Raw genomic sequence first — 26,379 nt, forward strand, 5'->3', positions numbered from 1 at the left:
AAATAAACTGAAATTGACAAATAAAATTGGAAGCAACATGCTTTAATAACAAGTTAAGCATCTGGGTTAAGTGAATGAACCCACACTTACCTATGTAGCCATCCTCTACATGGTGGCGTGGAGTACCTCTCTGGTGTCTTGGAGTACTGTGCTTGCTCCATCCTAAAAATAAACATAAAAGTTGGTGAACAGGTAAATATGGTGAAACCAAGTAAACATTGCAGCAAATACGAGATCAACATCCTCCTTCCTCCTCCGGGAACAAAACTACAGGAAACGTCATCACCTGAAAGCAATGTTTAGAAAATACGTTTAAAAAACCGGAAGCATAAGACACACACAGGCTAGCTAAGAACAATGTGGATACACAGACAACATGTCCAGCTAATCTAAATTTACTACCAAGAGTAACGTTACCCACATGATGTGGATAACGTTACACAAAGAAACACAATTTAGCCAACGTTACGTATCAGTTGATAAAAGTTACAAGGAGTAAGCACATATTATAAAATTGAAACACGATTTAGACAAGTTAGTTAACGATTTTACCATACCTGTTCAACTGTTGATATGCGAAGAAGCACAAAACATCCTAACTTGAGGATAAACAAAATATAGTAAGCAACCAAACGTGTTAGTACACGAATAAACAAAGGTTACTGTAGGTATTTAATCTCAGGACAATGCTGTTTTTTTCACACTCAGTTTCTCTAACTTTTTTTTCCCGCCAACGGTTTAAAACTTGCGTTCAACTACCAGTAACTTGACAAAATAATTAGAATGTTAATAGAATATTACAAACAGTCATTGTTTAATAGAAAACAGTCATTACGTTCTTACTCAGTAATCTAGTCTAATGGTTAGACAGAGACCTGGTGAGGCCTACAAGCCACAGTGTCTCGCACCCACTATGAAATTTGTTGGAGGATCGGTGATGATCTGGGGATGCTTCAGCAAGGCTGGAATCAGGCAGATTTGTCTTTGTGACGGACGCATGAATCAAGCCAAGTGCAACGTTATCCTGGAAGAACACCTGCTTCCTTCTGCTCTGACAATGTTCCCCAACTTTGAGACTTGGTTTTTCCAGCAGGACAATGCTCCATGCCCCACACCCAGGTCAATCAAGGTGTGGATGGAGGACCACCAGATCAAGACCCTGTTATGGCCAGCCCAACCTCCAGACCTTAACCCCAAAAACCTCCTAGAATTTGATCAAGAGAGAGATGGATGGTCACAAGCCATAAAACAAAGCCGAGCTACTTGAACTTTTTGGCCAGGAGTGGCATAAAGTCACCCAACATGTGACAGACTGGTGGAGAGCATGCCAAGACGCCTTAAAGCTGTGATTAAAAATCAGGGTTATTCCACCAAATATTGATTTCTGAACACTTCCTAAGTTAAAACAGTATTCTGTTGTTAGAAAATTAATATGAATTTGTTTTCTTTGCATTATTTGAGGTCTGAAAGCAATGCATATTTTTTTGGTTAATGTCTACAAATAAATACTGTAAATGACAATTTCATTTTGGAATTTGGGAGTAATGTTGTCAATAGTTTATAGAATAAAACAAAACCGGAGAAAATGATAATTTTGCAGTGGTCTAATTTTTTCCAGCGCTGTATATGCACACTGATGAGCCTAAATAGTCTTTGATGGTTAAGGGAGGAATGTGTCATAACGGACAGTGCATCGTACCTTGCTGCATATGGGGCAGAGTAGCTGTAGACCTGTCAGAGTGCCCATGATGATCCCTGTCCATTGTCGAAAGTGCATACAATGGGCACGTGAGTGTTGGAACTGGACCTTGGAACGGTGGAAAAAGGTCACCTGGTCCGATGATTCCAGTTTTTTGTGGGCTGGAGTGTGATGCTTTAGGTATTGTTCAATGGGAAATCCCGGGGCATGTGGATATCAATCTAACACGTGCCACATACCTAAACATTGTTACAGACCAGGTACACTCCTTCATGGCAATGGTGTTCCCTGCCACACTTTACAGATTTTTCAAGAATGGTTTGAGAAACATCATAAAGAGTTCAAGGTGTTGCCCTGGCCTCCAAATTCCCCAAATCTCAATCCATTTCAGTATCTGTGGGATGTGCTGGACCAACCTGCGCCTCTGGCTCCAACTCGCAGCTTACAAGACTTGAAGGATCTGCTGCTAATGTCTTGGTGCCAGATACCCCAGGACGCTGTCTGGTCCATGCTTCAGTGGGTTGATGCTGTCTTGACAGCATGCGGAGGACCAACAGTATATTTGGCACTGTGTGAAATGTAAATTAAAACAGAATGCAGTGAATGCAATCATTTAATCCTTATATTCAATAAAAATAGTCCAAAGACAGCATATTGAATATTGAGTCTTATTATTGTTATATCTTGTTATATTGTTTAATATATGCTCACTGTGAATTTGATGCTAGCAACATGATTAAAAAAAGTTGGGGCAGAGGCAACAAAAGACTGGAAAATGTGTGTAATGCTAAAAAATAAAGCCTGGTGGAATATTATGCAACTAATTAAGTCAATTGGCAACAGGTCAGTAACATGATTGGTATTAAAAGGTCAGTAACAAGATTGGTAATACAAAAATACAATAAAATAATCATTCCAGAATGGATTGGTCTGTCAGAAATGAGGATGGGGAGGGTTTCACCACTCTGTGAAAGACTGCACAGGCAAATGGTACTTGTTGCTGGCATCAAATTCAAAATGGGCATATATTTTTCCCAAAACAATTATATTTCTCAGTTTCAACATTTTATACGTTGTCTTTGTACTAATTTCAATAAAAAATAAGGATAAATGATTTCCATATCATTGCATTCTGTTTTATTTTTTGCATTTTACGCATTGTCCCACTAATGGAAATGGGGTTGCATTATATATACACTGCTCCAAAACAATATCACTGTACAACACCAAGTCAAACTTCAGGGATATAAATATGTCCAGTTAGGAACCATAAGCTATTGTGAATCAATGTCGTCTGTTTTTGTGCAAATGAAACTGACAACAGGTGCACTGGAGAGGCAACAGCAAGACAACCCACAAATAGGGAATGGATTTGCAGGTGGTGGCCACAGACAATTGCTCTCTCCCTCCCTGACTGATTCTTCTCTAGTTTTGCGTTTTGCTACAGTCTTTGTCACTACTAGTAGAATGAGGCAGTACCTGCAGCCTATTCAGGTTGCACAGGTAGTCCAGCTCCTCCAGGATGGCACATCCATACCTGCTGTCACAAGAAGGTTTGCTATGTCTCCCAGTACCGTCTCAAGTGCATGGAGGAGATACCAGGAGAACGGGCCGTTACACGAGGAGAGCTGGGCAAGGTCATGAAAGGGTATCAACCTAGCAGCAAGAACGGTATCTGCTCCTTTGTGCGAAAGGGGAACAGGAGGAGCCCTGCCAGAGCCCTACAAAATCACCTCCAGTAGACTACTGGTTGTGCATTTTTCTGACCAAACTGTCAGAAACCATGAGGTCTCCATGAGGGTGGCATGAGGGCCCAACGTCCTCTAGTGGGATCTGTGCTCACAGCCCAGCACCATGCAGCTCGATTGGCATTTGCCAGAGAACACCAAAATTGGCAGGTCAGCCATTGGCGCCCTGTTCTCTTCACAGATGAGAGCAGGTTCACACTGAGCACGTGACAGACGTGAGAGAGTCTGGTGATACCGTGGTGCAACATCATCCAGCATGACCGGTTTTGTGGTGGGTCAGCGATGGTCTGGGGAGACATATCCTTGGGGGGTCGCAAAAACCTTCAACAGTACACTGACTGCTCTTAGGTACCGGGATGAAATCATCAGACCCATCGTCAGTCCTTACTCTGGTGCAGTGGACACTGGGTTCCTCCTGGTGCAGGACAATACCCAGGAGGAATACACTTAAAACTGTTTTTAAATTGAATGCCCCGAGTGTGTAGGTTGTTCCTGGAGGACGAAGGCATTGATGCCATTGACTGTCCCTCACGTTCCCCAGACCTGAATCCAATTGTGAAACTCTGGGATGTTTTGTAATCGGTGGGGATATCCCCCAGGACACCATCCGCCGTCTCTTCAGGAGCATGCCTAGACATTGTCGGGGGTGCATACAGGCACATGGGGAGGCACACTACTGAGACACATTATGAGTTGCTGTGATAAAATTCATGCCTGTGATTTCAATTGTTTACTTAGATTTTCGGTGTATGTTTGAATCCTTCCCTCAATCGGTTGGTGATTTTGGTTTTCACAGTCCGTTGTTACGTCATTTGTTTCTCAACAAATTACACAATGTACGGTAAAGTTTTAATTGATTTTGTTCATCAAGACCCGATGTGTGATTTAGAAAAAAGATGGTGTTGGCCAATAAATAGCTGCTCTTCAAACCCCCTCCCTTTTTCAGCACAATCACTTCTACTTGCGGCCCAGCCGAACTAGGCTTGCCTAGTTTTTCTTTCTTGTTTCACTAAATCAGAAACATTAGATTAGATATTAGATATTATCAACTATGCATAATGGAAAAATAATAGACCTGGTCAAGTGAAAGGAGAGATACATTCAGTTATTTATTGGACTTGCAGGATAGTTCATACTTCATAAATGTTCCATGCATGAATCTCTTCCACAAATTGAGGACAAATTATAATCAAGTGACCTAGTTCAATAAATGGTCAACGTAGCAGTTTAACATAACTTAATACTGATTCATGAGATCTAGAATGTATAATTTGTTTACTTTTATAACGTTTAGCAGTCTTTTAAGATCTAATAGAGATTTTTGTAATGGTTGAAGGTTAGATTTTAAATTTCATGACAGGTGCAGAATTATTTAGTACTCTATTACTGTATCATAAGCATAAAAATAATGTTACAGTGAGACAACTAAATCCCTGACCATTGCATTCTGCACCCGAGGAATTCTTGGTCAATATACATTGTCACATGGAGATTCCAGTCTAACTAGCGGCTCCATCGTAGACTGTGGTCGCACTGCAAAATTGCGCCTCTAGATAGCTTCACAACCAGGGAGCCCTTTCAAACTTCTCTTAGGCAAACTAATTCTGCCCTAAAAGACTTAAAAACTTGTTAAACTGAAATCTTACCACCCCTTTTAATTTATCCATTTTCACTTTCTCTCCTTCCTTGCTTCTTGTTCCCTTTCTCTCTACAGGGTGACAGGAGGAGGACTATGATAATAACAGGACCTAACATGGGCGGTAAGAGCTCTTACATCCGCCAGGTGGCACTACTCTGCATCATGGCCCAAGTAGGCTCATATGTACCAGCTACAGAGGCCAGCTTGGGCATCCTTGACGGCATATACACAAGGTAAAACACATTTGCTGATTCTTTCAGCTCCCCATTTGCAAGTCATTAGCAGCTTAGCTTTGCCATCATCCATGAGTAGGTCAAGTGGTGTTTTTAGCTCCACTGTCGTTGCAACTTTGTCATGTGTAAGTTTAGAAAAATTGGGATTCATATTTTGGGAAAACTAAAGGGTGTGCAACATGCTGCTCAATGTAGGGAAAAATCGAGCATCAAAATGATGTCTCATGCTCAGAGAAAATGCCTTGTTGATGCTAGAGGTCAGACGAGAATGGGCCGACTGATTCAAGCTGATAGAAGAGCAACTTTGACTAAAATAACAACCGAGGTATGCAGCAAAGCATTTGTGAAGCCACAACATGCACAACCTTGAGGCGGATGGGCTACAACAGCAGAAGACCCCACCGGGTACCACTTATCTCCACTACAAATAGGAAAAAGAGGCTACAATTTGCACGAGCTCACCAAAATTTGACAGTTGAAGACTGGAAGAATGTTGCCTGGTCTGATGAGTCTCGATTTCTGTTGAGACATTCAGATGGTAGAGTCAGAATTTGGCGTAAACAGAATGAGAACATGGATCCATCATGCCTTGTTACCACTGTACAGGCTGGTGGTGGTGGTGTAATGTTGTGGGGGATGTATTCTTGGCACACTTTAGGCCCCTTAGTGCCAATTGGGCATCGTTTAAATGCCACGGCCTACCTGAGCATTGTTTCTGACCATGTCCATCCCTTAATGACCACCATGTACCCATCCTCTGATGGCTACTTCCAGCAGGATAATGCACCATGTCACAAAGCTCGAATAATTTCAAATTGGTTTCTTGAACATGACAGTGAGTTCACTGTACTTAAATGGCCCCCACAGTCATCAGATCTCAACCCAATAGAGCATCTTTGGGATGTGGTGGAACAGGAGCTTCGTGCCCTGGATGTGCATCCCACAAATCTCCATTAACTGCAAGATGCTATCCTATCAATATGGTCCAACATTTCTAAAGAATGCTTTCAGCACCTTGTTGAATCAATGCCATGTAGAATTATGGCAGTTCTGAAGGCGAAAGGGGGTCAAACACAGTATTAGTATGGTGTTCCTAATAATCCTTTAGGTGAATGTACATGATAGTGTTTAGACAATTTGAGTGTACATATAGTGTACATGATAGTTAGATTAGATTCAACTTTGTCTTTAAACAGTGTCATTGAATAATGTACATGATAGTGTGTAAACATTACTTTTCGGTAATCTATATGCAAGTCTATAATTCGTCTTTCACTTTTCCAACAAATATTTTTTATTTAAATGAGTCAGTGGAATGAACTCTTCACAATCTTTGCGGGCTGTCGCAATTATTACATAACTGCCTGATTGCAATTATTTGACCCAGATTGTAATTATTTTCATACACAAAGATCTTCATGCACAATATTTTGATTCCAAAATCATATTTCCAATCTGTATACGGGATTTTTGTCCAAAGTTAGAAACGTCTCAACAAATACCACACAAATTATGTTCGTGCTAGCCCATGTGTGCAGAGGAGTGTTTGACATGCTCTGCAGAAAGTTATAGGCTGAGATAAAATGCTGAACCTTGTTTGCCTCTTAATTTCAATATGTTTAAACCTGGTTTAGAATTTTTTTTGTAATGCACTGTAATGTAGCCAAATTTCGCAACATTATTGACAAACACGTTTCAGTCACTTATTTATGGCATCAATTCTGATCAACAAAAGAAAAACATGCACGTGTAAAATATTTAGGATAATATTGTAATTTGTATTTTGTCATTTGAAACCTTATTTCCTCATTAGATAATGCCCTTTAAAATATATGGATATAAATATATGTTGTTCTATTGCATATTAAATGTTGAAACATGTTTTGCTTAGTCACATGACCAAACACTCAGTAATGTCTTTCTTTACAAGTGAGTGGAGGCTTGCTGTTTTCTTGGCAGCATATCGTATAGGTCACACAATATTGGTCTATTCAATATGCTTTTAATCAATTCATTAATTTATTTGACTTTTTCCCACTGGACATTTTGGCCGTTGATATTTTCATCTTCATGACGACTACACATGATACTGCCTGCATTTGCTGGTTAATGTAAACCCTGACATGCACACAAATGCAGAAGAATCAATATTACCAAAACGTTGCGCCATCTGGTGGCAAATAAGACTTTTTAAATGCTGAGCCCCCTCCTGTACTCCTTTTTCACCCTCAACTGCGTTCCTGTACACAGCTCCAACACCATTGTCAAGTTTGCAGATGACACCACAGTGGTAGCCCTGATCAGTGACGATGAAGAGTCAGCCTACAGGGAGGAGTTCAAGGGTCTGGCAGCATGGTGTGATGAAAGCAACCTGGTCCTCAATGCAAAGAAAACCAAGGAGCTCATTGTGGATAACAGGAAATCTAAAGGCTGCAGCTACGCCCCAGTTCTCATTAATTGTTAGCTTTCCTAGTCACGTACCTTGGTTCATGCCAGGTCAGTGATGGATTTTTCTGTACAATGAATATTTGTCCAAAACTACAAAAACCTTCTCATGAACCATGAATCCAATTGACTTGTCCTTTCGCATACAGGTGTCTTATACAGGATAACCTTTTCAAGAATAAGAGAGAACTTGCAAAATGGCGGACTACTGTATGCACAATGTGTGCAAATCTTTATTGGAACAATAATCTATGCACTTCATATTCATTGTGCATCCATATACCACAATTATATACGACCATGTGCATTTGTTGGTTGATATCTCAAAACACGGCAAAATGGCAGCTGATAGAATTCTTCTGTCCATTTCCAACACAAGCTAATGGTAATGCTAGTAAATGCCTTTAAAACTATTTGTCTTCTGAACCGTACATCAGATTTGCTCGCCAGTATATTTCCAGACTCTAGGCCACACTTCTGAAAAGGGCTGAAAAACTAGTTGCTAGGTCAAAAATCAAGTGAACTTTGACTCCTCAAAGTTAGCCCTTAATGCTAACTCTAATTACCACTAGGGTTAATTAACTATTAGGCTGTATCATTAGAACCATTCAAGCTACTGACAGGAAACCAACTGTTTTACCAGTTTAGCTATCCCCACTTCAAATTATGAAACGTTTATCGATTTTACATATTCAAATTAGCATAATTAGTGTTAATTAATTATTACGCTGTATTTTTTGCACTTTGCCAAATACCCCTGTTTTGTAGTCATAGTTATCTTTACACCTCTTATGAATGTTGCCAATTTCAGGCCAGTCGTTAGAAATACAGTCTTCAATTACTCAACACTCCAACGCCGGTTTATGACGCAACTTTTCACAAAGAGGAACTGCAAAGGAACTATCAACAGTCAAGGACAGTTAGAATCCTGACTGGCAACAGCTCCAGCATGGGACATTCTTCTTCTCTTCCCTACTTTTAAGGGAACCCTTCCACTGGACATTAGGCCATGTCGACACACTCAACTCCCCACACAGCAATACAAGAATAGAAAGTTCTCAATCACAAGGTGTTAACCAATTTATATAAATAGCTACACCATAATAAAGATATTAAAAACTATCTAAAGTAAAGTGGAGTGTCTGGTAGCAGCAATTGAGACTTGAGATTGTGTGTGTGTGTGTGTGTGTGTAAATCTGTCCAGTTCAAGTGTCATTTGCAGGTCAGCCAATTTGATCAGGAAACCAAAAATCCAGTATCCACACTAGACATCATGTCCTCAGTTGCCAGGTAAAACACAGCTTCTCTTCTCTTCAAATGTTCTGAGCAATTAGGTGTCCAGGGTAGGGCTGTGGTGGGTGTTGGCAGTACCTCTTCTCCCCATAAGAGTGGTTGGCTCTCCTTCATTCTCCAGCTGATTTGACCAGGTACTCAATCTCAGCAGAGCGCCACTTCAGAAAGGAAACCAAAAATCCACCGGTGTCAGTCTCCGTATCAGATCATGTCCTCAGTTGCTCTGGCAACTTCTCTTCAGCCGAGAGTTCTTTCAAACAAACTAGCCAAAGCCTGTGAAAGAACAGTAGACAATAAATTGACAATGTCAAAACGGTACAGTGTCAAACTAAGAATCTAGAGCGGTCCAAATATTAGACCAAGTCATACTCTTCACATTTAAGAAAGCTAAAGGTTTTAGGATAAATTCAAATACATATTAAAATTATGACGGCAAAACAGCAACCTTATTTTTGTATTTGTAAAATACAACTCTGGAACAAATTAAGAGACCACTGCACCTTTTTCTTTCCTTTCCAAAAAAGTGGAAAAGGAAAGTTTTGAGTGAGGAACAGAAGCGTTCAATTTGCAGAAGTCTCTTAATTTTAACCCTTCTGTTTCTCAGTCACATTCTTCATCAATACATGTTAAACTAAACTAATTTACCACTAATCCTAGCACACAAGGGTTGTGTTGACTATTCTACATGAGATATGAAAGGAAAAAAAATCCTACAGTACAGTATTGGAGCGATCTATCGCAGATGATGTACATATTCAACCAATGCGGTAAAGCAATAAATGTGAATCTTTTTTTGCTATGCATAACAAATAAAGAAGTCTATAGATAAATGGTAATTAACAAGTTATTTAACCAAGTTAAACTCAATCACAAGGTGTTAACCAATTTATATAACTAGGTACAGTGTTTATTGTATAATGTTATTCCCACCAAATGATTCTTCCCCAAAGCCCACAAACCAGACAACCTAAGAGTAATCTTGTTTAATACATTTGCATGTACACAAATCTAACATAGTTATTGTAGTTAAATGTTTAACTTACACCTCGCCTTTGGACAATTCATAAAATGCAACTTCTGTTATCTCGGGGTTGAAAATGTATCCACCAGTTTGCCCATCTTCCAACTTCCACTCCTATGCCAACATATCCTGATGTAGTTGATGAATACGAGCTAATGCATGCAGCGTTTATTCATTTGTTTTTTGAAGCCTAAAGCAATGTAATATGATAATAAAGGCTTTCAATAAAATGAGTAGTAAATGTAGGGTATAATGTAGGGCGGGACTTCCAGATTGATGTGACAGGTGGGCGGAACATTCGGTTTGTCGGATGGGACTTCCTGTATGATGTGCATTAGGGTGACGTATGCATGTCCGGTGACTTTTTTTTATTTATGATTACATTGATGTGTCCATGTTTGATGTTTTACAACGCCTGATAAGCAAACCGGACTAGACTTATAACAGGTGTGTTATGTTCGATGATTAACAAATGGGCCTTAGAGTTCCGGAGTGTTAAAATTCCGGAATGCAATGAATAAGTGTTGTGTCAGCGGTAAGATGTTTGGTGTTCAACAAAAGGGTGCCAGGGGTCCACTGCCAAGTGGCACAACAGATGTAAACTTCCATGTTTTACAATGTGTGTGTAGCATGGTGTTTTTCCACAAGCACAGAATTGCATGTGGGGGACATGCTTTTTGTGAGATATAAAGAAGAGTCAACTAGATTGTGTGAAAAATGGGGGAAAAGTCACCGGACATGCATACGTCACACCAGAAGTCCCACCCGAACACGTCATACAGGAAGTCCCACCCGAACACATGTCATACAGGAAGTCCCACCCTAACACACGTCAAACAGGAAGTCCCACCCCACAAACCAGATGTCCCGCCCACCTGTGACATCAATCTGGAAGTCTCGCCCTCCAAGATCATAAATCACCATTCTGATACATTATACCCTACATTCATTACTAAAATGTTATCATACTGTATCGCAGAAATGTTCGTAAACAAATGTTTTGCCTTTCCAACATATGAGGTTTCTAAATAGTGTCCCAGAAGTCTGTTTTTATGTGTTTTTATTGTAGCCAAGGGTGTTGTGATTACCAGGATACATAATTACAGATATCTGTTACAGAAATGAATCTAGGTCCCAAAATGTTCAAGTAGTGAAATACATCCGAAATCACCTTGGACCCTGGAGGTTATTAGTTTTTAATGTGCTACATGGATCAGCACCCTCCTGTATTTCAGACCTCCTTAGCCAGCACTCTTCCTCAAGGACCCTTAGGTCTTTCAAAAAACTGCTTTTGTGTGCTCAACGGTCCCAATTGAAGTTTAAAGGAGACCGTGCCTTTTCTGTTGCTGCATCAAAGTTATGGAATAGCCTACTTTTATATATTAGGTGTTCTACTAGTAGCAATGTTTTTAAATCCCACCTTAAGACTTTTGTTTTGCTGTTCTATATACTTTTTGTTGTACAGCACTTTGTTTGACAGTAATTACTTGACTTTAGTCCTGAGGATGCAGACTAATTCCCATGATTCCCCCCAATTTTTTTTTTTTAACTGTCCTGTGGTCTGACAAATGTTTTATTTGTCAGACCACTGGACAGTTTTCCACTTTGCCTCAGTCCATCTTAAATGAACTAGGGCCCAGAGAAGGTTGTGGCATTTCTGGATCTTGTGTGTATACAGTGAGGAAACAAAAAAATATTTTATCCCCTGCTGATTTTGTAAGTTTGCACACTGACAAAGAAATTATCAGTCTGTACTTTTAATGGTAGGTTTATTTGAACAGTGAGAGACAGAATAACAACAAACAAATCCAGAAAAATGCACATACATTTTTTAATTTTTTTATTTGCATTTTAATGAGAGAAACAAGTATTCGACCCCTCTGCAAAACATGAATTAGTACTTGGTGGCAAAACCCTTGTTGGCAATCACAAAAGTCAGACATTTCTTGTAGTTGGCCAACAGGTTTGTACATATCTCAGGTGGGATTTTGTCCCACTCCTCTTTACAGATCTTCTCCAAGTCATTAATGTTTCGAGGCTGGCAACTCAAACCTTTTATCACCAGGTACTAAGTCATGGGGGGTTGAATACTTATTTCACTCATTAAAATGCAAATAAATGTATAAAATCTTTGACATGTGTTTTTCTAGATTTTGTTGTTGTTATTCTGTCTCTCACTGTTCAAATAAACCTACCATTAAAATTATAGCCTGATCACTTCTTTGTCAGTGGGCAAACGTACAAAATCAGCAGGGTATAAAATAATTTTTTTCCTCATTGTATGCTATCTTTGCATGGTCGATTTTTTACTTGCATTTGTGGATGCAGCGACATAATGTGTTCACAGACAATGGTTCTCTGAAGTGTCACTGAGCCCATGCAGTGGTTTCCACTACAGAATCATATCTGTTTTTAATGCAATGTCGCCTGAGTGCCGATCACAGGCATCCAATATTGGTTCTGGCTTGTCCTTTGCATACAGACATTTCTCCAGATTCTCAGAATCCTTTAATGATATTATGTACCATAGGTGATGAAATCCCCAAACACTTTGCAATTTTACGTTGAGAACCATTATTCTTAAATTCTTGCACTATTCGCCCACGTAGTCTTTCACAGAGTGGTGAACCCATCTTAACTTCTGACAGACCCATCCTCTCTGGAATGATGCTTTAATACCCAATCATGTTACTGACCTGTTGCCAGTTGACCTAATTACTGTAGTTGTGTGATATTCCACCAGGCTTAGTTTTTTAGCATTACATAACCTTTCAGTCTTTTGTTGCCTCTGTCCCAACCTTTTTAAAACGTGTTGCTGGCATTAAATCCTAAGTAGGCATATATTTTTCAACAATCAGTAAAATATCTCTTAACAATTGATATGTTGTGTTTGTACTGTTTTCTATTGAATATAGGTTTTAAATATTTCACACATCATTGCATTCTGTTTTTATTTACATTTTAGTCAGGGTCCTAACTTTTTTGGGAACGGTGTTGTTTAATAACACACATTTTATATCAAATGTTCATGGAATAACCATTAAGTGTGCATGAAACAACATTTTGGTGTAGCACAATGTCATTTAATCTGGTGTGGTGATATCATAGTTCTGTGTGTTCAGTGCAGTCAAGTGGGAATTTTAGATTTTTTACCAAAGCTGCAAGATGCTGGAATATCTTTACAATGCACCTTGAAAGTGCTTGAAAAGTGGTTTCATTCGACTTTTAAAAAGTTGTACTAACCTTGCTTGGCAGCTCACACTCCCCTGGTCAATGCTCTTCTCCATCTTGGCACCTGAGTGGTGGAACTAAGAGCAGAGTCCCTGATGTTTTTGGAAACATCTGACCCCACCCAAGAAAATTAATGTGTTGGTAGAATGAAGGCATCTGAAATAATTTATAAAAAATGTTTATGCTGTTTGTGTATATTTGTGTATTCATAGGATGGGGGCATCTGAAAACATATATAAGGGCCGCAGCACATTCATGGAGGAGCTGACAGAAACCTCAGAAATTGTTGCCCAGGCATCTGAGAGGTCTTTGGTCATTCTGGACGAATTGGGCCGAGGCACCAGCACCCATGACGGGACAGCCATCGCCTATGCTACTCTGGAGTACTTCATCAGAGAAGTAAGTGTATGTGTATGCACCTGTATGTCCTATTATCATAGTATACCGTGGGTATAGAATGTCACCACTGGTTACCTTGAAATAAATTTTAAAAAAAATCAAATCTGATGTTGTACTACTTAGCACTGGAGTCATCTATGACCAACTGCCTTAGTTCTAATCTAATTAAAGTCCCTACAATTGAGCAAGGCTGGAAGCCGATTAGCTTGATTTGTTGTGCGGACGGTGATTGGTTATACCACTCACCGTCCGACTTTCTAATAGTCGGTGTTTAGTTATCCAAATAGGTTATTTTACTGCTGTAATTTTAAGTAATTCCTTAGTTTTTTTATGGGTTATTTTCTGGGTATATAAATCCGGAAAAAGTCTGATTTGATGTGTTTTAATTTCAGATTGTAAGGCAACACAAGGTGCATTTTCAGAAATCACTGTATATACACTGTCTTGCAAAGGTATTCAGACCCCTGACTAATTATCTAGTTTTACTGAATTATGAATGGAACATAGACATTTCATTCCGTTTGATAATGTATTTTAACAATATAATGGAAACCTAACAATAGATTAATATCAAGGACCTATTGAGGTGTCGGGGCACCCTTTGGCTTCAAAACAGCTCCTATCCTTCTTGAAATGTGCATAGTCATGGGAAAAAAGTAGGCCCCCCCAAAGCAACCTCAGCACCTGTTGATGAGATTACTATAGGCCTTTTGTCTGTTGACAAACTTGTCGTCTGCGCATGATTTAGGTTGTTGTGCGTCATTATGGCCAATGGGCAAGCATCTCCAATGACTTTGTTCTGCCCACAACCTATTTACCAATCTGGCGATGGAGGAGAAAGAAGAGGGGCAAACTTGCCTGTGTCCTATGCAGATCTCGGATTAGATACTGCAATCTGCCATTACCGAGCATTTTACTTGCTAATGTTCAATCCCTAGACAACAAAATGGAAGAAATGAATGCAAAGATTAACTTTCAGCAGGATTTTGCAATCTGTTGTGAATTAGTGTTCATGGACTAACTTTTCTCAGTTTCCTCCAATTTTAGAAGGAGATGAGGTCCTTGTCCACACCTGCGGATTACCTGGTTTGGGGGGCCCATTGCTGTCCCTGTCCTTGTCCACCTGGTCATACTTCTGACCTAGTCTAAATTCAAATAGACTCTGGATTTATTTATTATTCCAATTGGACTCTTAATATCTCACCCGGCACAGCCAGAAGAGGACTGATCACCCCTCTGAGCCTGGGTCCTCTCTAGGTTTCTTCCTAAAAAAAATTCCTAGCCACTGAAATTCAACACTACTGTTGTTTGCTCCTTGGGGTTTAAGGCCGGGTGTCTCTGTAAAGCACTTTGTGACAACTGCTGTTGTAAAAAGGGCTTTATAAATAAATTTGATTGATTGATTGATGGAAACCTGGCTGGATCCCTTGGTGCCAGACTTATGCGTTACCCCTGCTATGTTTTCTATCCACTGGCATGACAGAATGTTGGAGTCAATCAAACATAAGGGCAGAGGTGTTAACTCTCCATTATGGTTAACTCTCATTGGGGAACGGATGTTGCAGTGCTGTCAACACAGTGTCCTCTAGACCTGGAGCAACTGACTGTAAAGATACGGCCCTTCTACCTTCCGCGGGAATTCAGCTCAGCTATTATCACAGCAGTGTATATACCCCCACAGGTGAATAAAACTTGTGCACTGGACAATCTATATGGAGCACATTAACTTTTCTACCCAGGGTGATCAGACTATTGACCACTGTTATTCGCAAATATGACATGGTTGCAAACCCCTGCCCTGCATTCAGTAAGGCGGGTCACACATCAGTTTTGCTTCTTCCATCCTATAGACAATGCCTAAAACAGTGTAAACCGGTTTCTGAGACAATTCAATGCTGGAATGAGGGATCCATTACTGCTCTACCGGACTGCTTTGAAACCACAGATTAGCAGATGTTCTATGATTACAAACAATGGGAACATTGATTAATGCATGGAGTCTGTCTCAGCATATATCTCTGGAGAGTCAATGTCAAGACTTTCCTCAACCCAAATTCCTGGGGTGTATGGTAATGTCCATGCTAAGCTCAGAGCACGGTCCTCCACCTATATCTGTGGGGACTTGGAGGCTTTGAGGAGATCCAGATATGACCTATGGAAGGCTATCAGGGATGGGAAACAAGAATACAGGGACAAGTCTGGTATGTAACTCTGGTTTTTGTTTGTGACACACGTCTGAATGATATCAGTGAATCATTGGGTCCTCTGACCATCTGTTATTCTGCCTAAACCAATAAGGGTATCTGTAATATAGGAATTGTAGGACTGTATAAGTTAACAGTAGGTATAACAGTAGTATCTGTCCTTTGTTCTTCAGCAATGTGGCCGAATGTCATTTACAATGTTCCCCTATACCCTTGGGGGAAGTAAGGTCAATTTTCCCTTTTGGGTAAAACCTATGTGTTGTTGACATAAGAGAACCACACCCCTTTTACTGTACAGTATTGTAAGTACTGACAATTGTTCTGTGTTACTTTAGAGATGCCTCACGGTTTATTTTGTAAGCTTTGACGCTTACAAAATTGTGCCAAGAGAGTATTGTTTCTGTACCTACTTCCATTAAGAGTTCTAATCGATAGAATCACCATAACATTTTGGGGGCATGTCCTTTGGATACTCAACCTGATATCTCAAACTCGTCCTAGACAAATCAACCGTGCACGGCCTAATTCCTTCCCTGAACATAGGTTAGCTTTGAAAGGGGTGAGAGACAGGGCGTTCGGCTGGAGTAAGTTTCAGGATTGATCAGTGCAGGTACCCAAAGTCAAATTTTGAACTCATGAGGTAGGGGCACAATACAGTTAAATATGGTTAAAACTGTTAAAAGTACAGTGCAACACCAGTGTATGGAATTTCTCACGAAAGGGCTGACAAGCTCATCAACGCATGCGGGGCTCGTTAATTGGGATACTGGCATGGTTTGAGTCCCCCTGGATGGTGGCAGGAGTCCGCCCTGGATCTGGCGTTTTCGCCACGCATGTGTTTACTGGGTTTGATAATGGGTTAGTGTGATGGTAAATCTTTGACGGCCCCTCGTACTTACGATGGACCAGAACAAATTATGTACCTGTGGTGTGTGGGAATGTGAACAATTGTGGCTCTGGGAGTTGTTTGGTTTTCCGGTTAATGGTGCCTTCGTTCAGTGGCGGACTGGCGGTGCATAGCCTACCAGGCAGATTGGAGGAATATGGACGAGGTAATGTACAGGAGTTGGTGAAAGTGCTATGGAAAGTTGTTTGGAAGGCATTGGCTACAGGTAAGGCATAGGGAAGTTTGTGTGGGGTCTACTGATCTCTGTGTTGTAGTTATTTCCGCTCAGGTTGGACCTGGACCGTCCCTCTGACCGACCCCCACCCTTCCACGGTGTTACGCTAGGCCGATTGCTGGGAGTCCTTGGAGTTTCGCCTTATCCTGCCCGGCAACACTGCATCGGTGGAATGTATTTCCCTACAATCGACATAGCCAACCCCACTGGTGACCGAGATCACCCTCAACTTGTTTTAAAAAAAAAAAGTACGGTTTGTAGGGTTTAGGAGTATTTTTTATGGGCAACTGTGTTTACCGTTGTTTGGTAGGGTATTTCAGTTATAGCAACTGTAGTTAAGAAAAGGCCATTGTTGGTCCGTGTCCTGATAGCACTAGTAACACTCCCATGCGGTAACCCTATTGCAGGGCAATTTGTGCAGGATCTTAAACAGCTCTCTATTAGTGGAATTGGTTTCTGTGCCAAACGTTTGTTTTTCAAAAGTTGGGGAATTGAGTCCCTGTGTCTCCCTTGCAAAACCTGTACTGTAAGTTGGGGAGATTTGGTCCCCTTGGGCTAGCAGTGAGAGGCCCTTGGATTGATTTCCAGCCACATAGAGAGAGAACCGATAGCTTAGGGTTTATAACCATTGCGCATCCGTGTGGTGGGGTATGACCACCTGTTACCCTCAGAGGACTTCACGGACCTTGTCAGGCTTGATATCCCCCAATTTTAGAGGCTGTAGGATGGAGTAGAGATTTCTCCTGTATTTAATGATTTTCAGATATTAAATTGTCGATATTTTGTTGTGGTCGACCTAGTAAAGGCATTTATCCTTTTGGTATTCCTTGTGCACAAGGGTTCCAATTGGCTGCGTTTGTATTCTTCGGTGAGATGTATATTTTGTCTTGTTAGAAATCAACCATTTCGTATAGTGGTTGAAATAATGATTGCGTATCCAGTCATCAAAGAGAGAGTAATTCAATTATTTATGGCAGCATGTTGTTAGTCTATTGTTCATGACTCGATACTCTGTCTTACAAACTCAAGCTCATCTCACTCAATCTCAAAGAACTTCCAGTCGTACCTCAACTTATAGACATCCCAAACTGAAAACACATCCCAGTTCTGTAAGCCCATTGGCTAATTACTGTTGCGCTTTGAATGAACGTGACTTCCTGTGTATGGATGAACAGATGTTCTTTGGTTATCTAAACATAACCATATACTTCAACACTCCCCCCATCAAACATTTGAAGAAAAACATTACGTTTGATAAAACATTTAAAGTACAATTCAATTCCTAATGAAAAGAAAAGGCCCATACACATATGTTGCAAATGACTAAAACAAAACAACAAAAGGAGTATCTGACCAATTAGTCATCTGACTCATTTTATTGTTCCTCAAATGAAAATGAATGTAAACAAGACAATTGATACATCCCACTCTGATACATAACTCTATGTATGACAGTTATCAATCCCTGCCCCACCTCAGATTATAAGGTTCGAGAAACATTTTGATATAAAAATTTTGATATCAACCGGATACTAACGGTGTTCAGCAGAAAATCTCACTCAACATAACATGAATAAACATTTCCCCAAAGTCCATTGAACAATCAAAAATAATCTTGTCCTTATCATGATCCATGCGACAGTATCCTGTTGTCCCTGTGAAAGATTCTACCTTTAAATAGGGAAAACTTCTACCTTTAATAGGGAACAATTCACTATCCAAACATACCGTGATAGCCGTCATAATGTTAATCATTAAGCATCATCACAAAAAAAGTCCAATATTGGGATTGTCATTGTACAAAGTTTCCCACCTGTCTTGCAAGAAACAACTCATACATATGTGTTACGCATGCAGATATGCGCGTTTGTGTTTTTCCCCTCCTGACGTTTCCCCAGGTGTCCTTTATGTTCCTGATTGGGCTCGTTGGTGTTTCCCACCTGGCAGTCATGGGTGCATCGCCTGACTGCTGAGGTGGACCAATCAGTGGACACTCCTACTAATTGCACCACCTGTTCCTTTTTTCCTGTACCCGATTACATCACACATCCCCTGGTTTAAAAACCCTGTCATAACAGATGCCAATGCTCCGTAATAACTATGCAAACAGATTTTTTTTTTTAACTCCTTATAAGTACCAATTTGGTTTGCCTTGAGCCCTAAGCTCCACTTTTTCCAATCATCAATTATCATAGCAAACATTCTAATACTTAAACAGTCTCATTCACATAAGTTGTTGTTAGCCTGAAAGTTTGCCTGGTTTTGTTTTGATTTGTTTTGTGTTCACTGTGTCGTTAATGTTTTTTCTGGTGAGGCCCACTCCATTGGCCTTTGCCAAAGATCTGACTCCACAAAATTGAAACTTGCTCTCCCGTGTTGTGCTGGCACACATGCATATAATCGACTGATGAATTGGGATTTTGTATGATGTTAATAATCTAATCTGATAAAATATAGTCTCATGGTTTCTTACAGAGGGTTAAGATGTTGTGTTTTTTCTTTCCTTGTCTGGAAAGGATACGTGGTTTGATGAAGGATCCACAAGTTTAATACTCATTGTTAAGAATACATGCTGTGTCCCATGAGGATTGAATTAGAATCCAATAAAGTCGCTGCCTACAACAGAGGGTAAAACAGCCAAAGCAAGTTTATTCCCCACAATAAAATTGGATGTCCTATTTTAAATTTGGAATTGAGTTTGGTTAAATAATTGTTTTACTTTGTTTGTGTTTACCAATGATAACTGAAATAATACTTGTTTTAAAAGCAACACCTGATACTCGTTGAGTATAAATTCTAAATGGTAAATTGACAAATGAACAGATGTAAAGAGCAGATTTAACTGATGTAAAGAGCAGATTAATGTAAAAGTGTTTAAGGCCTAAACATAGTTACTCATTATTTTACTTAGATTTTTGTGATATCAAACATCTGTTTTCTGTCAACATCAACATTCTTATGAGTTTCTAAATTTACTTTGTGTTCACTTAGTTTTTTAGAAAATTATACAGTATGCAGCTCCTTATCAAATTATTTCTAGATCCTCCCTACTATTTTTATGCATTGTTTGTTTATCCTGTTTAGATAGTTATAACAGAACATTTGCATCTGTTATGGCCTTTAGTTTCCATTCACAGTATTTGTCAAATGTCTTTTTTTATTTTTTTAATGTATTGCTAGTTTAATGTTTGAAGTCTAAAATGTTTATGGTTGAGTAAAATATATCTTACCATTTTGATTTGGTTTAGCAAAGTAAGATTTAGTTTGATGGGATGAATAGTGACTACGAGAATGAGATTCTTCAGTTTGTTTGTGGATCATGCTAACCTCATGCACTATGGAATAAGTGGATAAAAAGGTGCATGGAGCATGTTTTTGTTATTTTCTTACATGGGTACGAAGTTTGCTATAGTTTACTTAGTATAAATTGTAAAGAGAAACACAGACCACAAAAACCCACCCCTGGGGTGCACTAGTCACACCCTCTAACACCAGTTTGAGGGGTTGTGTAAATTGGGTTTTGGGTAATAGAAACAGATTTACTGGTGACATTATCAAAAATTATAATCGAATTCAGCTACACTGAATACTTTGTGTTCATTATTATAGTTTTTACTGGTTACGAGAGTGGTTGAGACTATTTGTGTAAAGTACACACTTCCAGCCTCACAAACTGTTTTTGCTGGACCGTGTAAGTGAAGCCAGCCAAGATGTGCAAATGTCTCTTACTGAGTGACTGACTGAATACCCATTGTTAAATAGCGAAGTGGTTAGAGATGCAGACTGCCATGTGGGCGACCGGTGTTCAGTCCTTGCCTCGGACAGAACAAAGTATGCATTAAGATTTGTTCAGGACAGACAAAACGTTGCTGGCTACAAGCTTCAGTAGCTATGTTATATTAAACATAAAACAGAAGTGTTTACAGTTATATTGCGACTATTTCTGGTAGATTTAAGAATGCATCCATGCATGCATTTTTCGGTAATACAGTTGTGCTCATAAGTTTGCATACCCTTGCAGAAATTTTGAAATTATGGCATTGATGTTGAAAATATAACTGATCAAAAAAACTGTCTTTAATTCAAGAATAGTGATCCTTTGAAGCCATTTATTATCACATACACTCACCTAAAGGATTGTTAGGAACACCATACTAATACTGTGTTTGACCCCCTTTCGCCTTCAGAACTGCCTTAATTCTACGTGGCATTGATTCAACAAAGTGCTGAAAGCATTCTTTAGAAATGTTGGCCCATATTGATAGGATAGCATCTTGCAGTTGATGGAGATTTGTGGGATGCATATCCAGGGCATGAAGCTCCCGTTCCACCACATCCCAAAGATGCTCTATTGGGTTGAACTCATTGTCATGTTCAAGAAACCAATTTGAAATGATTCGAGCTTTGTGACATGGTGCATTATCCTGCTGGAAGTAGCCATCAGAGGATGGGTACATGGTGGTCATAAAGGGATGGACATGGTCAGAAACAATGCTCAGGTAGGCCGTGGCATTAAGGGCCCAATTGGCACTAAGGGGCCTAAAGTGTGCCAAGAATACATCCCCCACACCATAACACCACCACCACCAGCCTGCACAGTGGTAACAAGGCATGATGGATCCATGTTCTCATTCTGTTTACGCCAAATTCTGACTCATCTGAGAGACTCATCAGACCAGGCGACATTCTTCCAGTCTTCAACTGTCCAATTTTGGTGAGCTCATGCAAATTATAGCCTCTTTTTCCTATTTGTAGTGGAGATGAGTGGTACCCGGTGGGGTCTTCTGCTGTTGTAGCCCATCCGCATCAAGGCTGTGCATGTTGTGGCTTCACAAATGCTTTGCTGCATACCTCGGTTGTAACGAGTGGTTATTTCAGTCAAAGTTGCTCTTCTATCAACTTGAATCAGTCGGCCCATTCTCGTCTGACCTCTAGCATCAACAAGGCATTTTCGCCCACAGGACTGCCGCATACTGGATGTTTTTCCCTTTTCACACCATTCTTTGTAAACCCTAGAAATGGTTGTGTGGGAAAATCCCAGTAACTGAGCAGATTGTGAAATACTCAGAGCGGCCCGTCAGGCACCAACAACCATGCCACGCTCAAAATTGCTTTAATCACCTTTCTTTCCCATTCTGACATTCATTTTGGAGTTCAGGAGATTGTCTTGACCAGGACCACACCCCTAAATGCATTGAAGCAACTGCCATGTGATTGGTTGATTAGATAATTGCATTAATGAGAAATTGAACAGGTGCTAATAATCCTTTAGGTGAGTGTATAACTGCCTTAGTTAATATTAAGAAAGATAAATACATGTTTATTAAGACCCAGTAACTCATGTTTGTTATATTTACTAAATCATTAACTAATTTCAATTAATGTACCCTTATTGTAAAGTGTTACCACTTTGGTAATCTCTCTAATCTGTTTGCTTTATCAGCCAGGTAAGGAGAATCTGTGTGCTGTCCTTTGTGTATGCCAAAGTGAGCAGTTTTATTTCCGAAAAGCTCTATGGCTGCAGGCTGGGTTGGAAGTGACGGATTACCTTTAAACACTGTGTTGTGGAAAACACTTCAGATTTCCAGACAATAAAAGATGCAAAGACTCAGGAGCCTTCGAATCCAAAATTAGACTTTATTGACGTCATAAAGCCGTGCTGATCTGCAGAGCAACCAAGCCATGTTGGTCTGCAGAACAACCGACTTCCAAACCTTAAACGCACATTTTTATACAGTATGGTTATACAATGATATTAGGTCCTCCCATTATGCTAATTTCTGGATGGATCCTTGAATTTTCCATCATGTTTTTCACAACCCTCTGGGATTCGCTCCCCCAGCCACTACTCATCATGACTCAGCATATTCTTTGAAATGGAAAGATTTCCTTATCTATGGGCTCACTCATCCTCCCAAGATTTTGCCAAGACAGTCAAGGACAAGCTACAGGTCCTTCTGTCCTCAATATGAGATAACAACCACCACTCATTGTACTGACCATGGGAACAATAGTTCATCACTCTCTCTTAACCATTAAACTGTTTGGGAAAATAATATGAGCCCTGGTTAAATGTTTTATCAATTAACACTCAATTAATATGCAAGTGATCACATGAGACGTTCTGTCTACTCTTCATCAGGTTAATGTGAAATAACATTTTATGAAAATATCCCTACAACTGGAGCCCTCCTGTAGTGTGTAGCGTGGACCCAGGTTCCTCTCTCAGCTTACTTTGACAGCAGAATGCGTGACGAATTGAACCTGGTATGGACCCAACCAGCATGGCTTGCTCCAGTGCAGTGGGCCTTATCATGCCCCAATAGATGTTGTTCAGAAGCAGAGCTTTCCTTAGCCCCCCCCCATCAGTTGGAGGTTTCCATCTTCATCTCAAAGCAGAATCATCAGGACTAGAATTAGTCCAGCTGTCAGGAACAGGCATTGCTGGAGGTTCGTTGCACCCCTAGGAGTGGAATCCTCTTGCAGCTGTGGGATAGTCCATGGTGTGTGACATCCATAGAGCTATGTTCTTATCTCAGCCCCCCTCACCGTTGTCCTGGGTCTCACCTGCCATGTCCTACAAGCAGAACTCAGTCTCTGGGCTCTAAACAATATCAGTCTTTGTCACTGAATCACTTTCTAGTGTGTTATACCTGTCAGTGAATTCTCTGTTGCAGCTGCACAGCAGTGGCGTCGTTAGTCCTGGGCGTCTGGGGCTATAGCCCTGGATCTTTTATGAATAGCCCCGGATCTCAAATGAAACAAAAATAATAATAATAAAAAAATAGCATCTGATCTATTCATCTATAATCTTGATCGCGCATTATGACAATGTAGACGTGTAGCCTGCTAGCGTGTACATCAAACTTTTCAGCATGTACATTCAAAACTTTTACTTTCTGTCCCGGGCGGGGTGGGAGGGTGGGCTAAGCCCTGAATGTATTGTGATCCTAGCGACGCCTCTGCTGCACAGCACACAGTGAGAAATCCGTCCATTACATTAGTTTGTTGCTTATCGTTAATACATTAGAACACATTCCTATCAAACACTAGCATATCCAACAAAACACTTACACTTGTATTCCTGTATAAACAACATCTTTCTGCTTCAGGTGTCTAAATAGATTTGAACAGTTGTAAACTGTAACACAATAGTTTAAAAATATATATTTCTGGTGCTTCTGTTCTGCCAGTATAGAACCAGAAAAGGAACCAGGCAAACCTAGTTCAGCCGGCCCGCTGTTAAAAGTAATGAATGTTGTTGCCCTCTCTGCATTCAAACCCGGGTTTCCCACATGAGTGTATGTGTCTTTAACTACTACACCATGGTGCTATTTGTTTGGCCAGTGTCAGTATAGCATCTTGACATTAGATCATTTTGTCACGCTTTAACATCACGCCACGTTTAAACATTTCGCTAGACACCATTAAGCATTGTGAGACTAAATATGAACTTTACACAGCCAAAGCAATTTCATTTCTTGGCACAACAACATTCGTTTTTCTTTCATTCATGAATGCCATTGATACAATAACTATCAATATAGTTGATGATAACGGACTTTTTCATCTAGTTTAAGGCCAGGTGTTTTTGTAAAAGCACTTTGTGACAACTGCTGTTGTAAAAAGGGCTTTATAAATAGATGTGATTGATTGGCGCTCCGTGTGGCACTGGGTGCTTTCTCCCTCTCCGGCGCTCTACCTTGCCGATGTATTAACCGCCGGCTGGAGCAGATGCCAGTAGTGCATTCTTCACCCACCTTTTTTGAGTTAGTTATTATAATGTCTATTTTAGTTCCTGGTTTTCACCCGCGCCTAATGGGTTATTGTGTCTATGTATGTTGCGAAATGTGTAGTGCTGTGTTTTTTCTTATAAAGACAATAACATGATCCTTCGTGCTGGTGTTGTTGTGTTACTTTCGTTTTTGGTCTCTCCATTGCGCACTCCCTACCCTCGCATCTCACACCTAGTGCATGAGGTTAACAATTTAAACTGAACAGTCACGTTCTTATAGTTACTATTCTTCCCAACCAATTAATTCTTACTTTGCTAAGCCAAATCAAAATGGTAAGTGTATTTTACTCAACCGTGACAGTGTTTGACTTTACATCAAACTAACAATTTCCAAATAGAACAAATTAGAGACAAATCCTGTAAATGGAAGATGTGAATCATAACAGATGCCAGTGTAGGGTAATGAAAAATGTCTGTTGAGGAAGTGTGGAAGTGTCACGATCGTGGTGGTAGGACACAGGCGCAGAGACGAAAAGGTGGTAGTAATCCATAGTTGAATCAAAAAAGAAACAAAACAGTAACAGCAACCAGTGACGTAGGGCATCAAGTACAAACAAAACCAAAATGAACCACACCGGGTGTGGCCACACGTAGAACATAAATAGGTTCCCCAATTGGAGGCAATGATCTACACCTAATGACTATTTGAGGGATTATTTTAGATGTGGCTATTTATCCTAAAATCAGACATATCTCCAAAAATGTATTGGAGTTTGTCCTCTTTAAAGAGACCTTCCTGCACACATGTTTTAGTAATATTCCGGAGTCTATCTTTAACAGAAGCTCCTAGTACATCTTCCTGCTATAGTGTCTGAAATACGGTATAATTAGGAGACCGTTAGGCTTGTTGGGAGGACATTGAATCGTATTGGTATGTAACTATGTTTTGTATTGTAACTTTATTACTTGATTGGAATAAACTGTGTTACTTTGGAATATAGATTACTACAGCATTCCTTGTTCATCTCCATACTCAAGCATGTAGGGGTAATGGTAATTACACACACACAAGTCTAAGCAACCAGACTTGGAGAACTTGAATCCTGTAATTCTCGAAGCAGTTTGCCCAGGAACACATGCCATTTTACTTTATGGTTTGTGTTAAATGACCTCCACCCTATGGCCACTTATGATAACTGATATAGGCACATACACATACGTAAATCGAAGTGACCAGAGTGGTCATCCCTGAGTTCCGGGTTGCTACACCATCCCTTTTTTTCTGTACTTGACTGATGAGGAGCATGGAGGATAACATAGGCCGTGAAACATATGATCTTTTAAATGTTTGGCTTGTGACGAAAGATTAGCTACCTTTTCTAAGAACTTCCGGCATATCACGGTCATTTATGTTTGCGTATGTTTTACAAACAACATGGAGTCAGATAGCGCAAAATAGCACACATAATCATGGGGAATAAGCTTGCTGCGGCTATTTTACCTTTTTGTTTTATTGGCTAGGATGGTATTGAATTCATAGTCAGATAATATGCTGAAGAAACACGTTATCAACGGAGTGAATTTGTTCAGCTGAAGTGTACTCCAAACAAA

General features: G+C 40.0%; 1 protein-coding gene across 8 annotated transcripts in view; it reads left to right on the forward strand.

The window, feature by feature from the left end:
- msh3 (mutS homolog 3 (E. coli)) overlaps positions 1-26,379 on the forward strand; it is a 231,921-nt gene that overhangs the window by 174,212 nt on the left and 31,330 nt on the right. For 2 of the 8 annotated variants that reach the window (XM_034296469.1, XM_034296471.1), the window contains 2 exons: positions 5,162-5,319; positions 13,522-13,714. In XM_034296469.1, the coding sequence (XP_034152360.1) occupies positions 5,162-5,319; positions 13,522-13,714 (351 nt within the window). The other 6 variants (XM_034296470.1, XM_034296473.1, XR_004576708.1 and 3 more) reach the window with 5 other exon arrangements.

This window comes from Esox lucius, chromosome 13 (assembly GCF_011004845.1).
Source record: "Esox lucius isolate fEsoLuc1 chromosome 13, fEsoLuc1.pri, whole genome shotgun sequence".
NCBI classification, from domain to species: Eukaryota; Metazoa; Chordata; class Actinopteri; order Esociformes; family Esocidae; genus Esox; species Esox lucius.